Here is a 22,322-nt window from a genome sequence, read left to right as displayed (position 1 = left end):
CTTCTCTGTGCGCCGTGTGCGCACCACCGGGACCTCCTTTCGCCACTTCCCCGGGGTTCCACCTTACAGCCCGGCTCCCTATGGCTGAGCCTGAGTCCCCGGGGTCTGGCCCAGAACCGGGGTTCAGAGCAGTCGGGGGCCCAGCACAGTCGGAGTTTTATCTCCTTTCTGCTAGGGAACGCCCTCCAGGCACTCGGCCTCCCTCCTCTCCGGCTCCGTCCTCTCCGCGCGCCGCGTCTCTGTACCTTGGCTTTTCCAGCTCCTCCGCGCCTCCTTCTGGTTTTCTCCTTGCTTCTCGCTGTAGAATTTCCAGTCAGTCAACCTTCCTCTAGTTCTGGGCAATGTCCGTTTTATATTTTAGTTGTATTTTATTGAAATTGTTGTGTGCGGCTGCGGCTAGATGTTCACCTGGGCGCAGCCATCTTGGATCTTCCCCCTTATTTTATTTATTTTAATACTCATCTGAGAATATTTTTCCACTGATTTTTAGAGAAAGTGGAAGAGAAAGGGAAAGACAGAGAGAAGCATAGATGCGAGAGAGACACATTAATTGGTTGCCTTCCGCATGAGCCCTGACCACGGCCTGGCTAAGGAGGACCCTGCAACTGACTGGAATTGAACCCAGGACCCTTTGGCCTGCAGGCTAATACTCTACCCATTGAGCCAAACCCACTAGGTCCCATCTTTTTTCTATATAAAAAAACCTGTGGTTGTGACGCCCTCATGCTGTCATAACCTATCAACAGGAGGCTGCATGTACGGCAAGCCTTGTGCGAGTGGTGGGGACTTGACTCTGGAGGATTTGACTGGAGGGTGAGTTTCTAGGTCCCGCCAGGGTAATGGGCTGGTTTCTGGGTCCTGCCTTCCAAGGCAGTGGTGGTGGCGGTGGCAGTGGGACTCTTTCTGGGTCTTACCTCCTGCAGCGCCAGTGGGGACTTGACCAGGAGGGGCATCGAGGGAGTCCTGCAGTGCTGGCCACAGGGTGGGTCTCAGGGAAGTTACTCGTGGTGCCGGCCCCTCAGTGTGGGACTCTGGGACTCAGGGCAGTCTCACGTGGCACCAGCAAGGTCCCAGGTCTCGTGCAATTTTGTGCGCTAGGCTCCTAGTTCTTAAATACGAAAAAATTTTTCTGTTCTGATTGGATGGTATCCACTATTCTGTATACAGGTAATCAACTAATCTATTGATTTCCAGCAATATATTTTTTATTTTAGTTATGTATTCTTTATCTCTTATTTATACTTTATTGTATTTTCTAACTCTTTGATGAAGTTCCTCTTTTTTTTTTTTAAAATAAATTTTATTGATTTTTTACAGAGAGGAAGGGAGAGAAATAGAGAGCTAGAAACGTCGATGAGAGAGAAACATCGACCAGCTGCCTCTTGCACACCCCCTACCGGGGATGTGCCCACAACCAATGTACATGCCCTCGACCGGAATCGAACCCGGGACCTTTCAGTCTGCAGACTGACACTCTACCACTGAGCCAAACCAGTTTCAACTGAAGTTCCCTCTTAATTCCTTTTTTCTACTCTCGTGTTTTTTTTTTTTTTTTTTTTTAAATCCTCACCCAAGGATATGTTTATTGATTTTGAGAAAGAGAAAGAGAGAGGAAGAGGAAAAAAAAGAGAAATGTGAAAGAGAAACATTAATTAATTGCCTCAAAATGCACTCTGATTGGGGATCAAACTCAGGCAAATTACTTATCTTCATTTTAATAGATTTTTTTTCCTCTGGGGTTTTGTGTTCCTTCAACTGGGGCATAGTCTTCTGTCTCTCTATTTTGTTTAACTTTCTGTGTTTGTTCCTATGAGTTACAAAATAGCTATCTCTCCCAATCTTGAAGAAGTGGCTCTGGTGAAGATTCTGTGTTGGATAATTTTGCTTGGTAGGCTGGTTGTAGTCTAGTTGCACACAAATAGTTTCTGGTGTGCCAATTGGCCAGAAAAAAAATGCGTTCTGAGCGGAAGTGCTTGGTGTACAGGCTCTGTATTTTTCTGCCTGTCCATGGCCACAATGCAGTTGGGGAAGCCATATGTGTGTGTGCCTCCTTGCCATTCTAATCTGGGTGGGGTTTCCAGATGTGTGGACAGGTGGTCCTGTTGCCTTAATTGTCTTTGCATGGCATTGATCTGGGTGGGACTGTCCTGAGTGCACACATTGCATCACCTGCTGGTTTCACAATTTCTCTGTTAGGGCATCCCTATGCGCTCACATGGCAGCACCTTACTATTTTCATACCCTTTCTGGGTGGGGCAGACCTGTGTGCAGCAGTGCTCCAGTATCTGTATACTTTCTCTCTGTATGGTATTGCAGCATTTTTCTAGATCTGCTGGATCAATCTCTGGGTGGAGGGCCCTGTGAGTTCATGCTATGGTTTCCTGCTACCTCCAATTATGAAAGGTTGGCTGTGAAAGTGTCCTAGTGGGTTTGTAGGTTGGCTAGAGAACCTGGACAAAGCTGAGATGCACTCTTTAAGTGCGAGGGAGATGTAACCCATGGTGCTCCCCCATCCTCTGGTCCTGGAGATTCCCTCAGCTCCTAGAGAGCTCTGGAGGTCCAGTCTTCTGTATGTGGTATCTCTTTTGTTTTTTGTGTAGAAGCTGTTCAATTGACCTGTTGTCTCTCAAGAGGAACTGCTCTAAGAATAGGTGTACATTTAATGTGTTATTGGGAGGGGGCTAAATCAGTGTTTTCCAACACCAGAATCTTGGACTTGCCTCTTACACTTTCTGTTTTTGATGTTGTACTTTATATCTTTTTGTTTTTTGAATCTCTTAACTAATTGTATTTTGAGTTGAGTTGGTACTTTTGTCTTTTGACCTTTATAGTAGCTTTTTAAATGTCTGATTTGCTGTGTTTATTTAATATTTGGCTTTACCAGTAATATTTTCTCATTATATATTCTAATTTATGATTATTGCTTTCCCTTTTCTTCTTAAAGATCTTTAACATTTATTGTAAAAACAATTTAATGGTGATGAACTCATTTACTTTTTGCTGGTTTTTTAAATCTCTCCTTCAATTCTGAAAGATAACCTTGCTGGGTATATTAATCTAGGTTGTAGGTTTCTTTATTTCAGCACTTTAGAAGATGTCCTGCCACTCCCTTCTGGCCCATAAAGTTGCTGCTGCAAAATTAGTTGATAGCCTTATGGGGCTTATTTTGTTTATAACCTGTGTTTCTCTTGTTTCCTTAAAGAGTATCTCTTTGTTTTTAACTTTTGCCATTCTAATTATCATATATCTTGATGTGGACCTTTTTGGTTTATCTTGTTTGAAAATTTCTGTGATTCCTGGATCTGAATAGCTGTTTCTTTCCCCAGATTAGGAAAGTTTTCACCCATTATTCCTTCAAATAATGATTTTGTTCCTTTCTCTATTTCTTCTCCTTCTAGAATGCCTATAATGTGAATGTTTATGAGCTCGATTTTGTCTCAGAGACTCTAAATTATCTACACTTTAGAAAATTCTGTTTTATTTTCTGCTGTTTTGATTAATTTCCACTAGTCTGTGTTCTGGGTCACTGATACATTCTTCTGTATGTTAATCTGCTGTTGATTCCTTCTAATGTATTTATCACTTCAAATATTGTATTTTTCAGCTCTCGTTGGCACTTTATTATACTTTCTCTTTGTTGTAGTTTTAAGTTCCTATATCCTACTATGAAGTTTGATGAGCATCTTTAGAATTATATCTTTGAATTCTTCATCAAGCAAATGACTTATCTCCAACTCCTTAGGGTTTTTTCTTGTTCCTTCATTTGAGAGGTATTCTTCTGTTTTTATTTTTTCATCTTGTTTGATGTTTTATGTTATTTGTATAAATTTGACAAAACATATTTCTCTCCCATTCTTGAAAAAGTGGCTTTGTGTAGAAGTGACCTATGTGTAAACTCTTTGTGTACTGGGTTAATTTGGAAGGCTAGCTGGAGTTGAACTGGTGCCTATGGCATTGGGCTACCAAGCTGAAGCATCTGCAAGCAAGCAGATCAGGTGTGTATAGTAGTGCTCATAGGCACTTCCAATCCTGGAGAAATTCCTACAGTTCCTAGAGAACTCCTGTGGTTCCCTAGCCTGCTCTCTATGACCTCTCCCATTTCTTGTACAGAAAGTTGCCTTGTGTAGAAGAAACCTCTGTGTTGGCTGTTTACCTGGTAGTTTTGGCAGGCTGGTTGGAACTGGGAGATATTTACTGGGGTGTTAGCCTGTTAGACTAGATTGGATCCAGGCAGGGAGGCCAGGAATGTGGTGTGATGCCCTGTGGTTCCTGCTTGCTCCTGTTGTTCAGAGCTGAAATAGACTCTGGGCAGAGGGCTGGGCACACATTGCTGTAATCTCACCAACAGATCAAAGCACCTTGACAGCTTCCATCTGCGCTATGGAGGTGGAGGAGACATAGACAATGTTGCTCACCAGCACTTCTGCTCTTGGAGATTTCCTACAGATGCAAAGAGCTCCCCTAGCCTTCTCTATTTTGTCTTTCTCTCATTTGTGTTTAAAAGCTGTTCAACAGTCTTCAGCTGTCTCTCTATAGGTGTATATTTTAGTGTGCTTGTGGGAGTGGGTGATTTCAGTATCATCCTATGCCACTGCCAACCCGGATCTCTTATTGGGGTTTACTTTGAAGTGTGTCAACATTTTAGGGATGACAAATGGCCAGAAGCAACATCAATAACTTTTAACATATAAATTCTGAAATCTGATGTTTCTGCCATGGTAATAGCAGAGATATGAGAAGAAGGTATATAAAATATCCAGATACTCCTTCTGTAGTGATCTAATTACTAACCATGACAAAGTAATTATTAGGCATGCATTTTCTTTAACCATATCTGAAGGAAATAGAATTACCTGCATTCCCTGATTTGATGTAAAGCCTTGCCAAGTTCATTGTTCTTCAGGCAGTCCAGCATGGACTGGATGGCTGCTTCGGTAGACGTGAAGGTTGGTTCAGACCACACACCCTCTATATAAAGAGGGTCAGCTGCAATGGCTGCAGTGGCCTCCTTCAGATTTTTCTTTAAGTCACTCAGTTCCCTGGACATATTTAGCAGCTGTTAAAAAATTATTTTTACTGTAGTTAGTTCAAGGATGGATTTTACATCCCCAAAAGAAAACAATTAATTATATGTGGTGTAGTTAAGCACAAGCTTAATATCATAGTAAACTAAAATAGGACAAATGAAACTTTATAACAAGGTATGTACATCTGGGAAGTTCTTCTTATAGAAAAGATTAAGATTTCCTTTAAAGTGTTGTCTATTTAAGTAGAAGGGCATATTCAGAAGTAAAATGCACACCAGAACAGGCTTGGGAATTGGGTAAAGCTGGGTTTAAATGTCAGTTCTTCAATGTATGGTGAGACCACGGTCAAGTAAATGCATTTTTATGCAGCTTTTTTTTTCTCTCACACCTGTGGGACTGAGATAGTGTGTATAAAATAAGTTTAGCATAAAATGCTCAATAAATTTATCAACATGGACTATGAAAAATGAAATTTCCTTACTACTGCTATGCTATGGAAAGAGACTAAAGACATACTTTTAAGGAAGAGAAGGAAGAATCTCAATGTAATAATTCTCATGTTACAGAGGTAAAAGATTTTCCCTCAAAATTACTGAAACTCAAAAGATTCAGTGTTAAAAAGTAAAGCATACAAGAGAACCTACAAAACTTAGCACTCCTAAACCTAGCATTCCTAAAACTTAGCACTCTTAAGATGTGTTGTGGAAGACAACTGTTTTGGAATTTAATCTCAAGAGAAATTTTAAAAATTGATATGAATTTAAAAGTTTCTTCCCCCCCCCCCCCTTTGTAATGCAAGTTGATGATTCTTGTTTTCTCTGTAGAGTTGATTTACCTTCCCAGCTCCCTCATTTTACAAGCAATAGAACCAAAGCTCTCAAAGACTGTTTCCACACAGATGCTTGTTAATTATAAATACTTACTCCAGAGTTAGGTTTAAAATGTTCTGAGGTAATGATTTTAAATAAGATGGAGAGTGCCTTATGTACATACGTTTTAAAGTTTTAAAGTGAACTTCTTTTTAATTATTTTAAATCTATGCAAGTTTTAAATATTGCATGTGCTTGTACAGTATTTAAAACTTACCTAAATTTAAAATAATTAAGGAGAAATTCACAAAATTTAAAACAATTATCTAATGTAGACACACACATAATTCACTTTTCTATGTAACACATAATTTATTTTCCTAAAGTAGAACTTTAATTGCCTTTTTAATATGGAAAAAGACATGTAAGTTGCATTGTATGTCTTCTCTTTTTTGATCAAAGGTGGATTCCAAGGATCCTGTTAATACTTGCTGGAAGAATAAGAAGAGTAAACCTATTTTTACAACATGGCAAATAACATATCAACTGCCTTCTCTTTTATCTAATAATTTGTAATTCAATAGAGGATAACTGGTTTGTGAAGAGCTCTTCATAAACAAAGCTGTCTGATTTATGCCTCCCTTGAAATTAGCATGTGAAAGTATATTAAAAAAACTATACCGTCCTTTTCCTTTTTCCCAAATGAGTGATAAATATGGTGCTCCAACTTCATCAATATACTCTTGGTTGGATGTTTCCTGAACTCTTGGCTTTTCACTGATGACTACAACATCTACATCTTCAGTTCAGATCTCTCCTCTGACCACCAATCTCTTCTATATTTTTGTATTAAACTGCCTGCAAGATGTTTTTAACCTTGGCTGGTCTAGTGGGCAGACTCGGTTATTGATTAGCAGGCAGAAGGCTTGACCCATTGGATGTACAATTGCCTCAGTCTCCATGGAGAACAAAAGGAAAGGAAAGATTTTCATGGCAGCGCTCAGGGTTGGGAGGTGTGTGGGCTCACCTCTGGCATGGAACTGACTTCGTGCACCTGGCCGATGAGCTTACAGTAGGACTGAAAAAGCAGCAGCAGCTGGAAGTGTAGCTTATATAACCTCTGACATAGTTCCAATTGCTAGAGAGAGAATTGGCATGGGGAGAAATTAGTTATTAAGGACAATTTTTGTACAAGTGAAATCTTGGTGGAGACAAATTAAAAAAAAAAAATCAAGGATCCATAACTAGCTGTTATTATTCCCATTAAAACAGAACAAGTCTAGTCAGTAAATATCAGTGAGAAATTCACAATATAATATAGAATAGCTCCTGGAGGATGAGTAATTAGAGAGGAGTAGTAGCTATAAAGGGACTGAATGAATCAACCAGATTTCCATTATGTTTGCCAGTTACACATCTACAAATTATAGTTGCAGCTGTCTTAAATTTTATAAGCCGAATATTATTTTTTTTTAAATAAAAAATTTGTGTTTTTTAAAAAGTATAGTTGAAAGGCAAAACATTAAATCATTCTAAGTGTTAAATTTATAAATTCAGGTAGACTCTTGGGAGATTACTCCAGGAAACAATTCTGGCTGCATTTTGGGTGCAGACACTCATCCTGAAGTCTGTGTAAATAAAACAGTCATATGACCCTCTAAGGTGCTGTGTCAGCTTTAGTGACGATGCTTCTACTCAGTGCTCAATAAATAGTTGTTTAATTAAAGAAATAAAAAACAGCTAAAATGTGCTTACAAAAGGAGAAATTACAAAAACATTCGAAACTTATTGTGAAAAGAACATTAAAAAGTACTAATACAAAATGACCCTATAAATACTTCTGGAATTTAAAATGTGTTCATTATGTGAGTTATGTATCCTATGAGGGGAAAATAAATCATGAGTAATTCCAACACCAACAATTATACTGCTCTTTGAGCTGTATCTGCTTATAACAGCTTCTAAATGCTGCCTATTTTATTCTAAGGATGGGTTACCTCATTGGTAGTGGATGGGATTCTATGAGGAAAAGAATAGCCTTCATTAGGTAGAATTTCATGGCTTAGCAGTCACTGGTGAAAGTGGTTAAGTATGTGGCTTAAACTACACTTCACTGTTCAGTTTTCAAATATGGTTCCTTGAGGATAAATAGGGCCTTGCTTTTGCTAATGGAGTAGAGAGACCTCAGCTCAGAATTGAGAGCTACTATGATGACTTAAAATTGTTCCCCTGAATCAGTTTAAGGAGAGAAATGACAATAATTTAAATTTTAGTTTAGTTTCAAGAAGAATATTCTATTAGCAGTATTATTAACAGACTTTGGATTCTACCATAATTTTATAAATTTACTAAAGCTCATTTGAAAGCATGGTGAATGAAGTTTTCTTTCTCCTCTCATCCTTTCTTTGGTCCTTAGGGGGATAAAATTCTACTTAGATTTACCTGATCTCTCATTGCTGGAAACCAGCCTCAGGTTAAAGAAGTAGCTACACTCACAGTTACTCCAAACTAGATCTTTGGTTGTTTCAGAAAAACGTCGTATTTTGAACTTTTCCTTATGGAAAATCTTTTAAAATCTGGTATAAAAATAACTACCAGAGATTCACAGAAAGATAAAAAACTATTGTTTAAAAAATGTTACCTTCACAATTTAGGGTGAAACCTAGCTATGAAATCTCTGACTTTCCAAGTGTCAGATAATGGTAGTTATTAATCAGGATATTCCACTGACAGTATGAGAGTTCATAGCAACATAGGTTTCTACTTTTGGGCCAAAAGCAGCCCAGAACACTACTAACAAACCTGCATATCTCAATCTTCCAAATAATATAAAATGGAAGGAAAAAGGGGAAACATGCTAAGAGATATAGTAGTAACAGTAGAACCATGTTATGGGTCCATGCCTCAAATGGGCAGAGAGTATGAAAGAAAGGTAACTTACTGCCAGAGATTCCATTTGCTACACAGCAAGCATGGCACAGGAAACAGGAAAGGAAACAGAGTACAGGGTCAGTGTCTGCATGCAACGGAAAGCACGGCCCTCTTCCACCAGCAGAACCATCAGCAGTGTTAGCATTGCTTGCCCAGACTTGATAAATGGTTGCAATGTGGTACCCATTCGACATGCAGAGCGGCCCAGTTAAAAACAAGCTCTAGTGGGAAGCATGTTGTTAAAAAGGTAATTTGTAATCTTTCAGATTCTCTGGTTAGTTGGTTTAGATTTTGTCAGTATGGAGACCAGAAGTCAAGACTTTTATTGCTTTATGATTTTAGTATCTAAATGTGAATAATATGTGAACATAGTAGAATTCTGAGGTCAACTGAGTAATGTGAATGAACTACAGCCCCAAATAAATTATACCACTGCTAAATGTTAAGGAAGAGACTTTCATATGTTTGGCTTCATACCTACTAAACTATGACTATTCAATTAACATAAAATATAATTAACAATCTAAGTGGAATTTTATTTAATGAGATTGCCTTCCACATTGAGAATATTTTATAATATTGCTAGATATAGTCATTTCAAAGGGCTAAACATTGTCTACATACTTCCTGAACAAGTGTGAGATATGATATGTAATTTTCTTACATTTTATTTTTTAACAATTTTTGTCAGTAGACAATTTCTAAAACTAATTTAGAACTTATGGTCAGATTAATATAACTGGGCCATGTTCACCTATGGCTACTAATTTTTGGTGTCACCATATCATAACCATATAATTGGTTTAAGGAAAGTTTGGGAATGTGGAAAGAGATAACTGTAACCTGACAAAATATTAGAAAAATCAATTTGGTCATTCTTAATTATATGTCAATATATCTGGTTCTAGATTTTTCAAAATACTTAAGGACCTATTTGTTTCTAATTCTTGACCAAAAACCTCTTATTATAATGCTCTTTCCAAAACATTCTCTGGGTTATCAGTTTAATGTATTGTGCTTAACATAAGGTATAGTGCACAAAAAATTAAGTCATCAAAGTATTTATTATTATCTTCAAACACAAAGCATTACCACTACCAATCTCCATCACAACCAGTCTTCCAAGCATCTCTTCTTGCTTCACCTGTTACATGGGTTTGGCACATTGAAGGCTATTGGGTAGATTTTTGGGCCCTGGTCATAAATAGCTTTCAAATTTTGAAAGAAAAATACCTTTAATATTATGAAATAGATTATAAACTTGAGATATTTACTATTTTGGGAGAAAACTTTCTGCCTTAAAGTTTTTATAACCAAACCTTATCTACTGACATACAATGTCATTCCAGAAAGGAGTACAGGGCAAGAGTCTTAAGTACACAGAATTTCTATCATGAAGACTTTTAGAAAATGTCAAATATGAACAAAATGTTGAATATGCATTTTAATATGTAACTGCTTCTACCATAGAATAAACTATTGAGAAGTGTGAAATGAAGCAAGGACTAAGTAAATTACATGGTCTTTGTGAAGAAAATGCTGTTTTTACTGTTTTCCAAAACAAAGTTGTAATGCAAGAAGATTATCACATCAGGTAAAGCAAAAATCTCTGTTAAGTAAAGGCAAATATAAAAAAAAGTAAGGAGCCTTTTTGACTCCAGCTTAGTGCTAAAGAATTTCATCATCAATGTATTCCTTCCACTCAGTTTTTAGGGCACAAGACAGTATTTCTTGGGAGATGGCCAACATGACACATAACAGTTCTCAGAGTCCTTCTTAAGCTCTCCTTTTTAGGTAAGCTAGACCAAGCTTTCTGATATTTATTATCTCAGAATCATTTCTTAGGTCAGAGGCTGGGACCTAGTTTTCATTTAGAGCTCCAAAAAGCAAAAAATGCCTTTCTAGGTCATTTTATAGAAAATATTAAAAGTCTCCCACTCCCATGCTAATGTTTCCTTATAGCTAAAAAGAACTCCTTTAGAAATTTTTATTATGAATGTTTCTAAGTGACTTAAAGTTCTTTTGAAAATACTGTAGTAATGCCTAAATTTTTTTCATCAAGCACTGTTCCTGCACTGCTGATACTGTTGATCTATAAATTGGATTTAGAGGTTATGTTTTTCAAAATGAGAAAATCAATAAGTCAAGATGTTAAGATCATAGATAGGGTGGTTTAAAAGCCCCAAATAATCTAATTATTATGCATTAACAGTAGCATAGGCATTCTTATTTCTCTGGATTCTACTCTGAAATGAATTCTATGCTTATGGCATAGGTAAAAATCTGAGAAGTTTTTGACAAGATAGAAAATGAGCCACAGTGTTCTATATCAGCTATTATTTTCACCAACTTTTGTCTCTGAAAGTCACTCATTAAAACTAAATAATAAAATCGAGATAACCTAGCCAATTGTAATACATGGATACATGTAATCTTTCAAGTATATATGAATAATATGTACTTACCTGCTGCTAAATTACATGGGTCTGGCACATTGATGACCAATGTATTATGTTTGATTTGTACTTTTTTGGACCTTGACCATGATTATCTTTCAAAACTTTGAAAAATAAATACCTTTAAGCTTATGGTACAGGTTACACAACCTGAGTATTTACTATTTTAAAAAAATATATTTTATTGATATTTTACAGAGAGAAAGGGAGAGAGATAGTTAGAAGCAATGATGAGAGAGAATCATCTATTAGCTCCCTCTTGCACACCCCCTACTGGGGATGTGCCCGCAACCAAGGTACATGCCCTTGACCAGAATTGAACCCGGGACCTTTCAGTCCGCAGGCCAACGCTCTATCCACTGAGCCAAACCGGTCTCAGCAGTATTTACTATTTTTAAGGAAACATTGACTTTAGCATACATTTCCTTAGTATTGGAAATAGGATTTTTTACAGAATATAGACTACACCCAAAAGATGATGTTTAAAATATTACATTTTAACTGAATAAATGTCTTGTTTTGTTCAAGTTAACTTGTTGTTCAGTCTATATTGGAACAGAAGCTACAGGCTTTTTATTCAATGAATTGATTATGTAGGAATAGGAAATATATGATAGAGTATTAGTGTTCAAGAAGACCCTTATAATTGGGATGGTGGTTTAAATATAAGATGAAATATAGTAGGGCTAAATGTCAAATATTGTACTTAAGGCCAAACAGTCTCATGTTTAAGTAGCACTCAGAAATATCTGTTGAATCTTGATTGTGTGAACTAAAATGTATAATGACTGAAGTGAAAAGAGCTCCTGCTCTCAGGGCCAGCTCTGCAAAGCTTGGCGGTGAGCCGTGTTAGTTAGTTGTGGGGCTGAGGGTGTTGCCTGGAGAATCCAGAACTGAATTCTTTGCCCTGAGCAACATTCCTGTTAACTTAAATTACCTAGTAGTAGTCACTCCAGAATAAACTCCATAGGAGATGGACAGCTTAACAGGAACCCCCATACTTAAACAGAAGTGCATTTTTTAGTTGTGAAGAGATTTGTCTCCTTGATATGCTTAGGCTGAAAAATTACTGGTAAAGCTGTTTCTCCAATGAGTGTGACTCCTCTCATAAGAAATATGCTTTGTTTTATGTTCTGTTGAGTGTGTGTAGTAACTTATTCTAGAAGAATTAGTATTGTGATATCCAACAAGCCCATCATTTACTAATCATGCCTGTATTTTTTAAAAAGACCTCCCTTAAAAATACATCCTCAAGGAGGGTCCAAGATGGTGATATAGGAGGATGCTGAGTTTGTTCCTTTCTAAGAACACCTCAAATATACACCTATATTTAAAGTAATCCCTCCTGAGAGATAAGTGAAGGCCAACTGAACAGCTTCTGCATAATAAACAACAGAAAGATAGATAGATGATAGATAAATGATAGATGATACAGATGATAGATAGACAGATGATAGATAGAAAGTTATGGTTCTGTAGAGCTCTCAGGAGCTGAGAGTCTCTCCAGAACAGGAGAAACTGGTGAGCACCATTGTTCATGTCTCCCTTACACGTGGATAGAGGGCAGGAGCTCTCTAGGTTCTTTGGCTAAACTGCCAGGTTGCTGTTGCATGTCCCCTCCACCATTCCTGGAGCTACTTTGAGCATAAAGAGGGGAGCACCACCATAGCATGCACACATGGGGCCTCTGAGATTGATCCAGCAGGTATAGTATGGTGCTGCTGCACAGAGAGAGTGTAGAACTAGCAAAGCACTGAGGTGCCTACATGCAAGGAGTCCAGTTAGAAGATAGTGGGCCACTCCTGCATGCACACATGGGGATGCACCATCCAGAGAAAATGAACTAGTGGGGTTCTTCTGTGAGCACACACCTGGCACCCCCACCCAGATCAGAAGGTCAAGGAAGTGTACACACACCAGGTCTCCACATGCTAACTCCCATTTGGCCAAGGACAGAACAACAGGGAGCCACTGCATATGTGCATATACCAGGCTGTCCTTCCAAGAAACCACTACCTTTGGACAGACCAGCCTACAAAACTAACTAACATAGTCTTCACAGAGGCCACTTTTTCAAGATTTGGAGAGATAATTATTTCACTTAACTCATAGAAACAAACACAGAAAGTCAAATAAAATAGGGAGACAGAAGAATAGGCCCCAATGGAAGGAACACAAAACCACAAAGAGAAAAATTTAATAAAAGGGGGATAAGTAATTTGCCTGATTAAAAAATCCAAAGAAATGGTCATAAGAATTCTTAACAAAATTCAGAGTAGAATAGAGGAACTCAGAGAAAGAGAACTTAAAAAAAGAGCTAATAAAATGAAGAAACAAGCAGAGATAAAGAATACAATAACTGAAATGAAAAATACATTAGAAGGACTTAACAGCAGAATAATCAACAGCAACTTTAAAGGCCATAAGGGAGTGGCAGGACAACTTTAAAGTGTTGAAAGAAAGAATGGAATAGTGACCTATAGCCAGAGTAGTAAATATCACCCAATAAGAACAAAAAAAAACAAAACAAAAAAAAAAACACAAAAAAAAAAACAAATTAAAAATGAAAATAATGTAAGTGATATCTAGAACAATATCAAATGCTCTAACATTTGCATTATAGGGATTACAGAGGGTGAAGAGAGAGAAAGTGGAAAGTATATTTGAAGAAATAATGACTGAAAACTTTACTAATCTGGGGAAGGAAACAGATGTCCAATAAGTTCAGAGAGTTCCAAACAAGATAAACCCAAGATATATTGTAATTAAAATGGCAAAGGTTAAGGATAAAGAGACAATATTGAAGGAAGCATGATAAAAATGAATTACATACAAAGGAATCCCATAAAGCTATCAGCTAGTTTTCAGCAGCAACTTTAAAGGCCACAGGGAGTTCCAAAACAAGCACAAACGAAAAGAGTTTACCATTCTTAAATTAATTTTAAAAGAAACATGAAAGGGTCTTCTTCATGCAGAATAGAAAAGGCCATAATCAGAAATAATAAAATATAGTATGGAAAGAAAACACCTCACTGGTAAAGACAAATATAATAAGCACAGTGAATCAGCTACTTAAGAAGCTTAAAAGAAGGTTAAAAGACAAATTTAGCATAACTAACTAGAATTAAAATAAAGGGGAGACAGATAAAAAAATATAAAACATGGCATCAAGAACAAATCATGAATGAGGGAGTAAAAATAAAGTGCTTTTAGAATGTATTTACATTTAAACAATTATCAGCTGAAAACAGAATGCTATTGATATAGATGGATATATATGAACCTCATGGTAGCCACAAATGAAAAATCTACATAAAAATTAATACAAAAAATTCAATAGAAAGATACCCCAACAAAACAAAGAAAACTAGCAAATCAAAAGGAAAGAGATTAAGAGGAAAAAGATTAGCAGAAACAATTAACAAAATGTCAATAAGCATGTACCTAGTGATAATTATTTTAAATATAACTGGACTAACTACTTCAATCAAAATACATAGAGTAGAAAAGGTAGATCAGAGGCATGGTGGTGTAAGGGTGTATCATTTCCTCTCTCCCTGACATTTCAATAAAAGTTAACCATCTACAATACAACAAAGAAATCCCTGCTCAACACAGATGCTCACCTGAGAAACCTGTGCACTGAAACACCTAAAGGTGGGCATCCGGGAATAAATGGGGAAACAGGAAGGGAGGAAAGTGCAGACAGCCTGCAAATGCAGCCCTACAGCCAGGAGCTTGCAACTCCTGGGAAGAAAGGAAGGGGGGAAAACCAGTGGAAGCAGACACTTCCATCAGCTGGAAGGAATAGAGAGCTGTTGGTGGTGGTGGTGGGACAGCTCAGCAGGGTGGGCAACCCAGCAGGGGGGGCAAGTGGTAAAGGAGTGAACAGTATCTGAGTCAGCAGACGTGAGACAGAGCACTGGGCTCTGCTGTTCAGTGCCCTACTTTCAGGCTGTGTGGTGGTGTTTCAGACAAAGAAATGGAACCACGGAGCCCGTTTGCTGTTTGGACTCCTGAAACCTGCCACCTATTGCCCTTGGAGTCAGGTCCAGGATCATATAATTTATAAACCAAAAGCTATTGCAGTATAATTTCTGTTTCTCCCTGTGACTGATCCCCAAAAGGGGTGCTTGGGGTGGGAGTCCACAGAGGTCAGGGGTCAACATTATGGTGACAGCAAAACAAACCACATCCACAAGCAGCAGGACTTTACTCTTTTCCTTAAGCTAAGAAGATTCAAGATGGGGAGGCCTTGGAGGTAAAAACTTGCATTTCAGCACCATCTACTGGATTATGGTAGAAAGACCTCTTCAGAGATAAATGTGAAAACATCGGAGGATAGCAAATAACCACAATAATGAGGAGGACCAGAAAGAAAATGAAAAATCCCCAGAAAGCAGGCTGGAACACATGGAAGTATGAGATATAAATAACAGAGATTTCTAGATTGCAGTTCTGAAAATGCTCAACAAGATGCAAGAAAATACTCACAGGCAATTCAATGCACTCAGAAAATAAATCAATGAAAAAAAAAGAGTGTTTTACCAAGGAAATTGTAATTTTAAAAAAGAACCAAACAGAAATCCTAAAAATGAGGCATGCAATTAAGGAGATTAAGAGTGAATTGCGGAGCATAGAAAACAGAACCAACCAGTTAGAGGAAAGAACTAGTGATATTTAAGATAGGAATCAAGAAATGACAGAGAGAAGAAGAAAAAGGAAAGAGTCTATGAGAACTGTTTGTCCATTAGAAAAAAAAATTAGAATTATATGCATTGAGGAGGAGGAAGAGAGGGAGCATAGGATGGAGAATCTATTAAAACAAATAGTGGATGAGAACTTCCAAAATATATGGAAAGAACTAGATCCTTGAACCCAAAAAATAAACTGAACACCCAGTTACATCAATCCAAGAGGCCCTAACCAAGGCACTTGGTATTGAAGCTGTCAAACATTAATGACAAAGAAAAAATTCTCAAAACAGGTAAAAGAAGGAAGTAATCTACAAATGAAAACCCATCAGAATTTCATCAGTAATACTCTATAAGACAGAAGAGAATTGAATTAAATATTAAGACATCTGAAAGAGAAAAATCACCAGTCACAAATAATATATCCAGCAAAATTATCCTTTAAATATGAAGGAGAAATAAAGATGTTTCCAGATATACAGAAGCTGAGGGAATTTTATCACCAGAAAACCTCCATTGCAGGAAATACTCAAGGGAGTTATTCTACTGTGTTTTCCCGAAAATAAGACATCCTCCAAAAATAAGACCTAGCGCATGGAAAGATAAGACATCCCCTGAAAATAAGACCTAGTGCAACTTTGGGAGAAAAAATTAATATAAGACACTGTCTTATTTTTGGGGAAACAGGGTACCTGAAACAAAGAGCACAAGGTAAGAACAACACTATAAGCAAGATCACCAAAAATCTTACAGCATAAATAGGGATAATTTGAAATACAAAAATATGAAAGGGGAAGGAGGAAAGGTCTGAACTGGCAAAGGAAGGTGAAGATCAGATGCACTTAAAAGAAAAAAACAAAACAAACTACAATACTAGTATATAAGCAACTTTATTTTTTAAAAACCTAATGGTAACCATACACAAAATCCCCAAACCAAGAACTATAGCTTAACAAAAGAAGAAACAGAGAAATAACACCAAACAAAACCAAAAGACAGGAACATAATGGAAAAGAGCCAATGGAGGCCCAGAGCTACCAGGAAACAAAAGATAAAGTGGCTACAGAAAATTCTCATACATCAATAATTACCCTAAATGTAAAGGGTCTGAATTCACAAAGAGGCACAGAGTAACAGAGTGGGGGGAAAAAAAAGAAAAAAAAAAGAACCCACTCCAAAAAACTAACCATATGCTGCATTCAAGAGACATATCTAAGCTACAAAGACAAAGATAGATTCAGTTAAAGGTTGCAAAATGATACTCAAAACAAATAACATCTCCAAACAATATAGGTAACAAGAGACAAAGATGGATGCTTTATAATGATAAAAGGAACATATATAAAACAGCTACTCACAGAATTAAAGGGAGAAACAGATAAAAACAAAATCATAGTGGGAGACCTTAATACTCCATTAACCGCTCTAAACAGATCAACCGAATAGAAAATCAACAAAGAAATACTGGGCCAAAATGAAACACTAGACCAAATGGATATAATTAACATTTACAGAACATTTCATCCCAGAACATCAGATCATACATTCTTCTCCAGGGCACATGGGATATTTTTCAAAGATAAACCGTATGTTGGTTCACAAACTAGTATCAACAAATTCAAGAACATTGAAATTATATCAAGCATATTCTCCAACTACATGCCTTAAAATTGGAAATGAACTGCCTAAAGGAAATAGAGAAACCCACAAATATGCGGAGATTAAACAACATACTACTAAAAAATGATTGGGTCAAAGAAGAAACAAAAGATGAGATCAAAAGATATACAGAGGCAAATGAGAATATCAAAAACTGTAGGAATCAGGGAAAGCAGTAATAAGAGTGAAGTTTATATCATTACAAGTTTATCTCAAGAAGCAAGAGAAATTCAAGTAAACAACCTAACATCACATTTTAAAGTACTAGAAAAAGAAGAACAAAAGCAACCCGTAATTATCAAAAGAAATAATAAAAAATTGGAGCAGAATTGAATGAAATAGAGAACAAAAAACCAACACAAAAAATTAAAACAAAGAACTGGTTCTTTGAAAGATTAATAAAATTGACAACCCCCTGGCTAGACTCACTAAGGAAAAAAGGAAAAGACCCATGTAAACAAAATAAAAAATGAGAGAGAAGTCAACACAGACATCACAAAGGATCATACTAGAATATTATGAAAGACTATATGTCACCAAATTCAATAACCTAGAAAAAATGGATAAGCTCCTAGAAATATATAACCTTCCTAGACTAAATCGTGAAGAATCAGAATATCTAAATAGACTGATAACTCCCTAGCTGGTTTGGCTCAGTGGATAGAGCATTGATCTGCGGTCCGGAGGGTCCCAGGTCTGATTCCAGTCAAGGGCACATACCTTGGTTGCAGGCTCTTCCCCTGCTTGGGCCCTGTCTGGACTTGTGCAAAAGGCAACCAATTGAGGTGTTTCTCTCACATTAATATTTCTCTCTGTTTTTCTCTCTCTCTCCCACTCTCTCTCAAAATCAATGGAAAAAATATCTTTGGGTGAGGATTAAACAAACAAACAAACAAATAAACAAACTGATTAGCAGTAAGGAAATTGAAACAACCATCAAAAACCTCCCCCAAAATAAAAGTCTAGGATCAGATGGCTTCACCAGTGAATTCTATCAAACATGAAAAGAAGTTAAAACCTATCCTTCTCAAACTTTTCCAAAAAGTTGAAGAAGAGGTAATATTTCCTAATACATTTTATGAGGACAATATAACCCTGATACCAAAACCTGGCAAAGAAACACAAAGAAAGAAAAATGACACACCAATATCTCTGATGAATACAGATGCAGATATCCTTAATAAAATACTAGCAAATTGAATACAACAGTACATCCCAAAATAATACATCACAAACAAATGGGGTTCATTCCAGGGACAAAAGAATGGTTCAACATATGCAAATCAATCAACATAATACACCACATTAACAAAAGAAAGGACAAAAAACATATGGTCTTATCAATAGATACAGAAAAAAAGCATTTGATAAAATACAACATTCATTTATGATTAAAACACTCCATAAAATAGAAATAGAAGGAAGCACCACAACATAATAAAAGCCATATTTGATAAACCCACAGCTAATATCATACTCAATGGTGGAAAACTGGAAGTTTTTCCTCTAAGATCAGGAACAAGACCAGGAGGTCCACTCTCACCACTCTTATTCAACACAGTGCTGGGAGTCCTCGCCAGAGCAATAAGGCAGAGAAAGAAATGAAAGGCATCCAAATGGGAAGGAAGAAGTCAAACTGCCACTTTTTGTGGATGACATGATTCTGTATATAGAAAACCCTAAAGACTCCACCAAAAATAAACTATTTGAAAAATAAATACAGTCAAATTGCAGGATAAAAAAATCAATGCACAAAAATCCATTGCCTTTCTATATAACAACACAACTTTAGAAAAAGAAATAAAAAAATACAATTAATTGCAACCAAAATAATAAAATACCTAGGAGTAAACTTAGCAAAGAACATGAAAGATCTAATACTGAAAATTTCAAAGCACTATTAAAATAAAGTAATACACAACAAAATGGAAAAATATCCCATGTTCATGGATTGGAATAGTCAACATAATAAAATGGCCTGATCCCTCCAAATGGCCTGATCCCTCCAAATGGCCCTCCCTTCCCTGCAGGCCTGGTCATCCCCAACTGCCCTTCCCTACTGGCCTGATCACCCACAACTGCCCTCCCCTGCCGGCTGTCTTGTGGCAGCCATCTTATGATCACATGGGGTCAGACATCTTGTGGGAGGACATGATGTTCAATTCACATATTACCTCTTTATTATATAGGATAGTATAAAGTTCTAGTGAAAGCAATCAGACTAGAAAAAGAAATAAAATACTTCCAAATTGGAAAGTAAGAAGTAAAACTATCATTTGCAGATGTCATGATACAATGTATAGAGATCCCTAAAGATTCTACCAAAAATCTATTATAATTAATAAGTTAATTTAGTAATGTAGCAGGAAACACAATATTCAGAAATTGTTATATGCCAATAATCAGAAAGGAAAATTAAGAAAACAACATCACTTACAACTGTATCATATACCTATGAATAAATTTAACCAAGGTGGTGAAATACCTGTCCTCAGAAAATTATAAGACATTGAAGAAATAAATTGAAAAATATACAAATAAATGGAAACATATAGTGTGTTCACGGATAAAAAGAATTAACATAATTAAAATGTCCATACTACCAGAGCACTTTATATACTCAATGCAATCCCTATCAAAATATCAATGGAATTTTTCACAGAATTAAAACAAAGAATCCTAAAACTTATATATGGAACCACAAAAGACCCTAAATAGCTAAAGCAATCCCAAGAAAAACAAAGTTAGAGGTATCATGCTACTTGATATTAAACTATACCACAAGGCTATAGTAATAAAAATAGCACGGTATTGGCATAAAAACAAACACATGATCAATAGAACAGAATTGAAATAAATCCAGGCCTAGATGGTTAAACCTTGTTAAAGGAGGCATGAATGTGCAGTGGGGTAAAGACAGTCTGTTCACTAAATGATGTTGGGAAAACTGAGAGACACATGTAAGAGAATGAAAGTAGACCATCTTCTCATACCATATCTAAGAATAAACTCAAAGTGGATTAAAGACTTGTATGTAAGACCCTAAACCCGAAAACTATGAGAGAAAAAAAGACAGTAAATTTTTTGACATTGCTCTTATAATATTTTTTGATATGTCTTCTGAGGCAATGAAACAAAAAGAATGGGATGATATAAAAATAGATTTTGCACAGTGAAGGAAACCATCAACAAACGGGATGGATAAAGATATTCATCAATGACACATCTGACATGGGTTAATATCTAAGATATATAAGGAATTCATACAACTTAACACCGAAAGAACAATCAAATTAAAAAATGGGCAGAGGAACTGAATAGACATTTCTCCAAAGAAGACATTTAGATAGCCAACAGACATGTGAAATGCAAATTAAAACCAAAGTGAGATATCACCTTACAACTGTCAGAATGGCTATCATCAATAAATCAACAACAAATATTGACAAGGATGTGGGGGGAAAAGTAATCCTCATGCATTGTTGGTGGGATTGTAAATTGGTGCAAGTACTACAGAAAACAGTATGGAGGTTCCTCAAAATATTAAAATTAGAACTACCATATGACTTAGCAATCCTACTTCTGGATGTTTGAAGAAATCCAAAACATTAATTTGAAAAGACATATGTATCACTATGTCCTTTGCAGCATATTTATAATAGTCAAGATATGGAAATAACCTATTTATCAATAGACAATTGAATAAAGAAGTTGTGGAAAATATATACAATGGAATATTACTTAGCTATTAAAAATGAAATCTTGACATTTGTGACATGGCTAGACTAAAAGGGTTGAAATACTAAGTGAAATAAGTCAGACAGAGAGAGACAAATACCATATGGTTTCACCTATGTGTGGAATCTTAAAAAATGAAACATTAAATTGATGCAGAGAACAAATTGATGGTTGCCAGATGGGCAGAACATTGGAGGCTGGGTGAAAAAGGTGAGAGGAGTAAGAAGTAGAAATTGGCATTTACTGTCATGGGGATATAAAGTACAGCATAGGGAATATGGTTGATAATATTATAATATCAATGTATGGTGTCAGGTGGATACTAGGTCTACTGGGGGGAATCATTTCAGAGTTGTCTAATCACCATGTTGTGTACCTAAAAGTAATATATTATTGTATGTAATTGAAAATTTAAGAAAATTAAAAAATAGAATACTGAAATGTTAATAAAGACTCTTCACTGAAGGAATCAGGGGGTTTAGTGACAAATTAATGAAATTGGTTTCACATTTTTAATAAAGAACATACTTATTAGGAAATGATTAGTATAGTTAGAAAATGTCCAGAAGAAAGGTTATTTTTATTTTTCCAAAAATATCTCTCCCTCCACCCCCCTCCCACCAATCCCAAGAGTACACATTCATGCTTGGCCTGAATGCCATTCTGTTTTACTTTATTGGCTTCATGTGAATGTATGGATGATTCATTCCATCTCTTCCTCAAGTTCCATGATTCTTGGAAGGGTCAAAACCAACACACAACGTCAGAGTACAGAAAAGAGAAAATCTAAAAGGCTTTTGTTACCTTTTCTTCTGAATCCCCTGGTTGACAGGTAATTACTCCATCTCTTGATCCTCCAGCAAATGTCGCCTTACAATTTGCAAGCCACTGTTGTCAGAAGGAGACACAGACATAGGTAAATTCAGTGATGACTTGAGAATGTGATATCATTGATTTTATCAGGAAAAATTGATTAATCTTCTAATCACAATAAAATAAAAATTTGCT

The 22,322-nt window shown here is 36.5% G+C and overlaps 1 protein-coding gene across 11 annotated transcripts in view; it reads right to left on the bottom strand.

Moving 5' to 3' along the window:
• The window catches only part of FRY (FRY microtubule binding protein), a 459,465-nt gene that overhangs the window by 5,072 nt on the left and 432,071 nt on the right, over positions 1-22,322 (bottom strand). For 6 of the 11 annotated variants that reach the window (XM_036454766.2, XM_036454763.2, XM_036454765.2 and 3 more), the window contains 4 exons: positions 22,119-22,202; positions 8,778-8,795; positions 6,864-6,974; positions 4,854-5,056 (listed from right to left, as the gene is read on the bottom strand). In XM_036454766.2, coding sequence (XP_036310659.1) covers positions 4,854-5,056; positions 6,864-6,974; positions 8,778-8,795; positions 22,119-22,202 — 416 coding nt within the window. The remainder of the gene's footprint in view (positions 1-4,853; positions 5,057-6,863; positions 6,975-8,777; positions 8,796-22,118; positions 22,203-22,322) is intronic. The other 5 variants (XM_036454761.2, XM_036454764.2, XM_045588489.1 and 2 more) reach the window with 4 other exon arrangements.

The sequence above is a fragment of the Pipistrellus kuhlii genome, unplaced genomic scaffold, assembly GCF_014108245.1.
Source record: "Pipistrellus kuhlii isolate mPipKuh1 unplaced genomic scaffold, mPipKuh1.p scaffold_m20_p_3, whole genome shotgun sequence".
NCBI classification, from domain to species: Eukaryota; Metazoa; Chordata; class Mammalia; order Chiroptera; family Vespertilionidae; genus Pipistrellus; species Pipistrellus kuhlii.
This window is presented reverse-complemented; position numbering and strand designations above follow the sequence as displayed.